This window comes from Elephantulus edwardii, unplaced genomic scaffold (assembly GCF_000299155.1).
Source record: "Elephantulus edwardii isolate Elephantulus edwardi_28Jun2011 unplaced genomic scaffold, EleEdw1.0 scaffold00018, whole genome shotgun sequence".
NCBI classification, from domain to species: Eukaryota; Metazoa; Chordata; class Mammalia; order Macroscelidea; family Macroscelididae; genus Elephantulus; species Elephantulus edwardii.
Window position 1 is genome coordinate 24,594,736 of NW_006399768.1, and position 9,095 is coordinate 24,603,830.

Here is a 9,095-nt window from a genome sequence, read left to right on the forward strand (position 1 = left end):
AACAACAACAACAACTCAACATCTTAATCAAATAGGAAAAGAACAACAATCTAACTCAACAGCCTCTAGAAGAAAGGAAATGATAAGAACAAGAGCTGAAAACAATGATAGAAAACAGAAAAGCAATTGAAACCATCAATAAGACCAGGAGCTGGTTTTTCAAAGGGGTCAATAAAATTGACAAACGATTGGCAAACTTAAAAGGAAAAAGGAAGAAGACAAGTAACTCAGAAGCAGAGGAAATTACTCTCTAATATCAGAATATTATGAAAAGCTATTCTCTGATCATTTGAAAACTTAGAGGAAATGGACAAATTCCTTGAGACTTGTGCCCTACATAGATTAACATGACCAGATGTAGAATACTTTACAAAAGAAGAAATTGAGCAGGTCATATAAAGACTCCATCCCTTCACAAAAATCCTTGAACAGATGGCTTCACAGCTGAATTCTACCAAGCATTCAGAGAAGATTTATTGCCAATTCTACTTTCTTTAAAAAAAAAATAGGAAAAATAGGAATACTACCAGAGACATTCTATGAAGCAACATAACTCTCATACCAAAACCAGGAAAAGATATTACCAAAAAAGAAAACTACAGAATAATATTTCTCATGAACATGGATGCAAAAATCCTTAACAAAATCCTAGCCAATAGAATCCAAAAGTACAGAAAAAAAAATAATTCATCAAGACCAAGTGGGAGTCATAAGAATTATGCAAGGATGGTTCAACATAAGAAAAACAATCAGCATAATTCACCATATTAACAAAGCAAATAACAGGAACCATATGAATCCTAGCAACTAATGTAGAAAAGGCATTTGACAAAATCCAACACCCCTTCCTGATAAAACTCAACAAAATTGGAATAGATGGGAATATCCTCAATATAGTGAAAAGTATATATGCAAAACCAAGATCCAGTAACATTCTCAATGGAGAAAGACAGTGAGATTGGCACAGGATAGAGCAGGGTTTAGGGCTGTTGTACATAGCATCACTGTGAGTCGCAGGTGACTTGATGGCACATAACAACAACAAGTCATACCACCAGAGAGGTACCACCTTTGGGTCAGCAGTTCATCTCCCTGGGAACTATATAACACCAGAGCTCCCCAGGTAGATAGAATTAAACTCATTGCTGTCAAGTTGGAACCGACTTGTGGCTGACCCTCCAGTGGGTTTTCAGACGCTATAAATCAAACAGAAGGAGATTGCCCGTCTTTCTTCCTTGGAGCAGCTTGTGGATTTGAACTGCCTGCCTTTGGTTTGGCAGCACAACTCCTTACCCACTAGGCCACTTTGTTATAGAGTACATTGAATTGGAACCAACCCATAGCTGATCCTCCAGTGGGTTCTCAAAGGCTGTAAATCTCATGGGGGGAGATTGCCCATCCTCCTTCTGTAGAGCAGCTGGTGGATTCGAACCACTTGCCTTCGGGATTGCAGCAGCACAGCTTCTTACCACTGTATTATTTTTTTTAAAACATAATACGTTTAGCTAGTGGTCCTAGGGCCTCAAGTCATCAAGTCTCAGACACATCAAGATCAAGAATCAACCAGCCGCATAACATACATAATTCACCAAGTGCTCTACATTCTACATTGGTGGTGGCTGGGGTTTTAAAAGTTGATGAGCAGCCATCTGAGATGTAACTGTTGGCCTCTCTGTGACCCTATAAAGAAGAGGAGGAAAAAGGAAAGCAGCAGAGATACAATTAGATCAAATGACTAATAAATAGGTTGTGTGAACTTGAGCCTCCATGACCCTGAGACCTGGTTTCCATTGCCAACTACTCTAACAGGGTTCAAAGTAGAAGGTCTTAGAGTAAGGGGGAAATATAAACTGAAAATCCTGAAAATGGGCAGGCTTATGGTATGATAGATAGACTGGCAACGCTCCCAAGACTGTAGACTGTAATAATTTTATTTAGCCTGAAACGAAATTCAGCCCTGTGACTCAGCTTTCATCCAAACAATAGGCTAATCAGGGGAACAGTCACACCAGGGAGGCACTCATTCCTTGGAATAGTAAATCTACAAGATCAGAAGGGCAGCATTTGTCCAGGGATAAGGTTCAGGAGGCAGGAAATAGTAGGATAGAAGGATTAATGGAAAAAATAATTATAGGGTGGAAATATGAAGTCATTGTAGGTATTATAAATAATGTCATAAAATGAAATGTATATGATTTGTTGAATGGAAAACTAATTTGCTGTGTAAATGTTCACTCAACTCACATTAAAAAAAGATAAATTTAGCCATTTATACACACACACACACACACACACACACACACACACACACACACATACACACACACAGGAGCCTGGTAGTGTAGTGTATAATATATTGGGCCGCTAACTGGTAGTTCAAATCTTATCAGCTGCCCCAAGGGATAAAGATAACCAGTCTCTATCTGTAAAGATTTATAGCCTCAGAAGTCTGGTAGAGGTTTGCTGTGAGTTAAAACCCACTCAGTAGCAGTGGGTTACATACCCACTGACAGCAGTGTTTTGTTTTGAGTTGTCTTTTAGAATTGCACTGGGAAAGTCTGTTGTCAGGGGCTTCTCCAAAGTATTGAAGGGCAATGATGTCAGCCTGGAGATTAAAGTGCGCCTGATCCAGGCCGTGGTCTTTACAATTACATGCTATGCATCAGAAAGCTGGACAATGACTAAGAGTGATGGTAGGAGAATTGGTGCCTTTGAGCTGTGGTGCTGGAGAAGAGTATTGAATATACTGTGGACTGCTAGGAAAACAAATAAGTTCATCCCGGAGAGGGTAAAGCTAGGCTTCTCCTGGGAGGCAAAGATTCTGAAGCTTCGTCTGACATTGGACATGTTGCACGGAGGGACCAGTCCTTGTAGAGAGACATCATGCTTGGGAGAGTGGAGGGAGAGTGCAAGAGATGATGGATGAGATGAGATGGATTGATTTAGTGACTGGGGCTAGGTGTGTCAGAGACAATAAGGTTGGCACAGCATAGAGCAGGGTTCAGAGCCGTTGTACACAGGGTCACTATGAGTCACAAGCAACTCGATGACACATAACAAGAATAATTAGTAGGAATGAGTAATAAGTGCTGTTAAGCAGCACGGAATAGCAAGATATTCAGCTTAATGCTATTAACATAGCCAAAAAAAAAGGTAAAATAAAAATCTGTCAAATGACCCTATGAAAAATAATTGCCTAGACCAAAATATTTTTTTAAGAAAATAAATCTTTGTTTAAAACAGTGTTAACAATTTTCCACTGACCCAATGGGAATAAAATACCTTGAAAGGGATGCTTAAGAAAAGAATATTGCTAGTTTTGTATGAAAGGGGCCTGTCAAAAAATAGTATTTAATGAGTTCATAACATATAAGGATGACATTCTCTTTTAAGTTATTCAATATAGCATTTTATTCCATTATTCCCTTTTTTATATCTAATAGATTATTTATAATAGTTCTTTCTAATCTAGGCAGAGAAGAAAGAAAAAAAATTCTACTTAAATCAACAGTGGAAAAAGCTGTGTGGGTTTTTGTTGTTGTTGTTTTTTACCATTAAATTCTATTATCTATTAGTTACAATAACAGTTGCTGGTTTCCACAACCTTCTGTAAGCAGATTAGCAGGACTTACTCCAAAAGTACTTCTGGTTGAGTAGGAACCCCCAATCTTTTGTTTAGGCAGTTAAAGGCTTAACTGTTTTCCAACTGTTGTCCATAGGATCAGTGGTGGTGCAATGTGTAAGGTACCAGGCTGCTATCTGAAAGGCCAGCAGTTTGAAACCATCTGCTCTGAGGGAGAAAGATGGGTAGCTGTTAGAAAGATTTATAGCTTCCAAAACCCAGTGGCGAGTAGCTCTGAGTCAGAAATCCTTGACAGCAGTGGGGTGTTAGATGCCATTGAGTCAGCTCTGATTCACGATGATGCTTTGTACAACACAACAAAACACTGCCTGGCCATGTGTCATCCTCACACTCGCTGCCGTGCATAAGCCCATTGCTGCAGCCAGTGTGTCATTCTAGCTCATTGAGGGTCTTCGTCTTTGCTGACCCTCTGCCAAGTATGATGTCTTCCACCAGTGATCTGCCTCTCCTGACAACATGCACAAAATATGTGAGAGAAGAATCTCACCATCTTTGATTCCAAGAAGCACCCTGGCTGTCTTTCCTCCAAGACAGATTTGTTTAGTCTTTTTTTCAGTCCATGATCCATGACACAGTCTATATTCTTTGCCAGCTTGTTAACTGCTTCCAAGTAAGCTCTGACTCATAGTGACTCTGTACAACGAAACGGAACCCTGCCTGATCCCAGGCCATCTGCACAACCACTGCTGGGCTTCAAATAAGCCCACTGTTGCAGTCACACTGTCAATCCATCTCATGGAAGGTTGCCAATCAGGAGTGAGCAAATAAGACAATCACTGAAATGTAGTGAGGGCCTCTCTAGTGGACGTCCATGAGGCTGCATACCAGCGTCCCTTTTCTGGGAAGTTTCCCTCCACCCGCACCCTCACCGCTCTGCTCCATTCACACTGCTCACACCAGTGCATGATCCTATGCAAAGAATATTAAAGCAGGCATGTTACTGATGGCTCTTCGTTGGAAGGGACATTTTCTGTGGAAAGTCAGACAATTGACAAAGAATTGAATTAGAAAATTGACCCTCAGAGATTAAAATGTTATAATGAAAATTAAATGGACTTAGTACAATTTTATTAACCAAGACTGAATTTCCTGCAGTATTTCTTTCTGAGCAGGCAAGATCTGCGAAGATTGATGCCTTTGACTTGTGTTGGGGAGGAATATTGAATACACCAAAAGGGGTGTAGCACATATATGTCGGGCTGCCTACCAAAAGATATGTGGTTTGAGTTCACTCATTTTTCTGAGGAAAAAAAAAGATGGACAGTCTTCTCCTGTGAAGACATATAACCTCAGAAATCCAATGGAGGGCCATTAGGACTTGGAATTAACTCCACACAGTGTGTTCTGTGTGATTTTGGGGTTTGGCAGAGACAAATCTGTCTTAGAAGAAGGGCATCCACAGTTCTCCTTAGAAACAAGGGTAATGAGACTGTCTCACTTTGGGCATACTATCAAGATGGCCAGTCTCTGGAGAAAGGCATCAGACTTGGAACAGTAGAGGGTCAAGAAAGCAAAGCAAGAGACAGATTGATTTAACGAGGGCATCAGAGGCCTGAGCACTGCAGAGATTGTCAGAATGGCGCATGGTGTAGCAGAGTTTCATTCTATTGTATATAGGGTTGTAACTGACTCAACAGCATCCAACAACAACATACCATATAAAATGTTTTTTCCTCTCAAGAACTAGTGTTTTATGTATCTATATCTATCTATAACTACCTCTATCTATCTATCATCTATCTATCTATCTATCTATCTATCTATCTATCTATCTATCTATCTATCATCTATCTATATCTGTCTATCTTTATTATACATAGAGACAGCTCTCGTGGCCTAGTGGCAAGAAATTGTGCTGCAATCCCCAAGGCCCACCAGCTGCTCTGCGGGAGAAGGATGGGCAATCTCCTCCCATGCAATTAACTTCTGAAAACCCACCAGAGAGTCAGCTATGGATGGGTTCTCACTCTACAATACACAACAACAACAACACTATCTATACAGTACATAAGCATACAATTTCACCTACATCTTCCGGGCTTAAAGGAAAATTCTGTATTTTTTTGTTGTTGTTTTGTGCCATCGAGTCACCTGCTACTCATAGCAACACTGAACTCTGCTCTGTTCTGTGCCAATATCACTGTCTCCTACACACCTAACCTCATTACCCCAGTCACTAAACCAATCCACCTCATAAAGGGTCTTCCCCTTCTGCGCTGTCCCTCCACCTTTCCAAGTGTGAAATCCTTCCCCAAGAACTTGTCCCTCCTAGTAACATATCCAAAGTAAGTCAGATGAAGCTTCAGAATCCTTGCCTCCAGGGAGCAACCTGGTTTAATCCTCTCCAGGATGAACCTGTTCATTTTCTTAGCAGTCCGTGGTATATTTAATACTCTTCTCCAACACCACAGTTTAAAGGCATCAACTCTTCTATCCTCCCTAGTCATTGTCTAGCTCTCTGATGTATAGCAAGTAATTCCAAAGATCATGGCCTGTATCAGGCACACCTTAGTCTCCAGAGTGACACCATTGCTCTTCAGTACTTTGAAGAGGTCCCTAAAAGCAGACCTTCCCATTGTAATACGTCTTTTAACTCACTGGCTGTTGGTGCCAAGAGTGTTGACTGTGGGGGCAAAGCAAACTGAAGCTGTGAACAATCTCAATCTCTTCACCATCCATCCTGACGCTGCCAATTGGCCCAGAGGTGAGAATCTTTGTTTTCTTGATGTTAAGCTTCAATCCATATTGAAGGCTATAGTCCTTGATCTTCTGCAGCAAGTGTTTCAAGCCCTCAATTTCAGTAAGCAGGGTTGTGTCATCTGCATAACACAGATTGTTGATGAATCTTCCACCAATCCTGATGCCACAATTCTCCTCATACAGCCCAGCTCCCGGATAATTTGTTCTGCACATAGGTTAAAATGTATGGAGATAGGACACATCCCTGGCATACATCTTTCCCCATTTTGAACCATGAAGTGTTTCCTTGATTTGTTCGGATGATTGCCTTCTGCTCCAAGTATAGGTTTTGCATTAGCACAATCACGTGTTCTGGGATTCCCATTCTTCTCAGAGTCAGCCACAGTTTGCTGTGATCCACACAGTCGAACGCCTTTGCATAACCAATGAAACGCTAGTAGACACTTCTCTGGTACTCCCTGCTTTCAGCCAAGATCCATCTAACATTAACTACAATATTCCTAGTACCACGACCACTTCTAAACAAGAGTATCATCCAGGAAGAGTGCAAAAGGTCATTACAAAGACAGAGGAGGAAGAAAAGACCAAAATGGATGTCAGAAGAGACTCTTTTATTGCACTCTTATTGCACCAGAGCGCATAGAAGCCAAAGCAGAGGTAAGAATTCAAGATATTAAAGAGCTGAACAGAAGATTTCAAAAAGCAGTGCGGGAAAACAAAGTAAAATATTACAATGAAGGAGCTGGAGTCAGAAAATCAAAAGGACTGAACTCATTCAGCATTTCTTAAGCTCAAGGAAGTGAAGAACAAATTCAAACCTCAAGCTGCTTACTTACGGATGCTTTGGCCAGAATATTAAATGATCCAGGAAGTATTAAAAGAAGATGGGAAGAGTATACAGAGTCACTGTACCAACTGGAATTGGAAGGCAGAAGAATTTCATGAAGCAACATATGAGCAAGAGCCTATGGTGATGAAGGAAAAAAGAAGTTCAAGCTGCTTTGAAGGAACTGGCAAAAAATAAGGCCCCAGGAACTGATGGTATACCAATTAAAGTATTTCAGCTAACTGATGCTGCCCTGGATGTGCTCACCAAGATGTGTAAAAAAACCTGGAGGACAACCATTTGGCCAACTGACTGGAAGAGAGCTATGTCTGTTTTGTTCTGTATTTTAGGAAATATTTTAATGTGTTAAATATTCTTTTATTAATCATGAGAACCATGCTTAGCGAACTTCTCTCCTGGCACTAGTTCCTTAGTAAATGAAACTTTTCATGGTAAAGCTGTATGTTCTGGAAGAGACAGACTTTAGCTTAAAAGGTATCCAGCACCAAAATTCCTACAGCTGTTTTCTTACCCTATCTGCTTTAAGTACCATGGGTGAAAATTGAATGACCTATCCAATATAGATGCAATCCCAGTAAAACAACCTTCGTTCTTATGAAAATTATTGGAAAGGTTCAACAACCCTAGCATTTCAGGACAGTCATGAAATGTAAACTTAACAAGAATACAAAAGAGGCTCACTCTTTTTAGTAACTTAACTCAGTTACGTAAGACATATGGAATAAATTTGGAGAGAAACTGCCACCCAGGACTTGGAGTTGAGGATGGAAGAGGAGAAGGAGGCAAAAAAGTAATTGATTTTGTTTTTGACGTAGATTTTCAAAAACAAAAACAAAACTCCTGATACCCTTTAAAATACTCAGTTTAGGTAGCATTAAAACATGTAAGTTTTATTATATAAACATTTATATATAAATACTAAATATTTAGGATTTCTATTCAAAGTGAAATGCTAAATACTATAGGGATGGGGATGGGGAAAGAGAGAACCCAAACACTAATAACTTACAGCCTTTGGGGACGTCCCCAGTCCATCATAATACATTACTCCTAGCTGGTAAATTGCTTGATGGTCTTTTTCCTTGATTTCTTCAAACTGGTCTAATGCTTCTTGGTACCATCCCTATAAGCCACAGAAACGAGGATACTTTTTATTTTAATTTTAAATTAGTGACATCAAATATGTAATTTTCATTATAAAATAAAACATCAAAAGGTACTAACAAATTAACAATAATCAACACAGTAGAACATCAACTGAATTTTCCTCAAGATGGCAACTGAAAAAAATTGGCCAGGAGGTCTTAGGTTTCCTTCACTTATATTCTCAGCTCTCGCCTAACAGTTTCCAAATGATAGCCTAGCCCTAACCACTGCTGGAGTTGGATATATTTCTGAGTTGGGGACTAAAGTTTAAGAGAAAATGTGAACATCAGAGATAGTCTATCAGAGATAGACTGTCCTGTCTCATGTTCTTTAGCTTTAACATTTTCTGAATAGGGACAAGATGTTAAAAAACAAAACTATAGTTCTCTTCCTCTACTATATGCTATCAAAATCGGCATGTCATAGTATCATTTATGTAAAGCTCCTCAGCGGTTAGAATACTGTTAGCAAACATGCTAAGGTTGGGGCTTCTATCTTAGCCCATATGAAGACCTTTGACTAAATGCTAAGTGATTTGTAATGGTGGAAAGGAAGTCATTTACTGAGTTGAATGGTCACTTCTAGGAAGAACAGGCTAGAGAAACAAAGCTTTAGGGAAACACAAAGAAAAAGAAATTTATATTTTCACAAAGTATAATTAATCAATAAACTGATAAAATTAATGATACCACACCAAAATAGCAACAAAAATATATTTTAAAATACACGTAACAATGACAGAGTATATTATGAATGAAT

The 9,095-nt window shown here is 39.5% G+C and overlaps 1 protein-coding gene across 1 annotated transcript in view; it reads right to left on the bottom strand.

Moving 5' to 3' along the window:
- The window catches only part of LRP2BP (LRP2 binding protein), a 36,189-nt gene that overhangs the window by 18,458 nt on the left and 8,636 nt on the right, over window positions 1-9,095 (bottom strand). Inside the window, exon 4 of the mRNA XM_006882243.1 lies at window positions 8,200-8,313. Within this exon, the coding sequence (XP_006882305.1) occupies window positions 8,200-8,313 (114 nt within the window). The remainder of the gene's footprint in view (window positions 1-8,199; window positions 8,314-9,095) is intronic.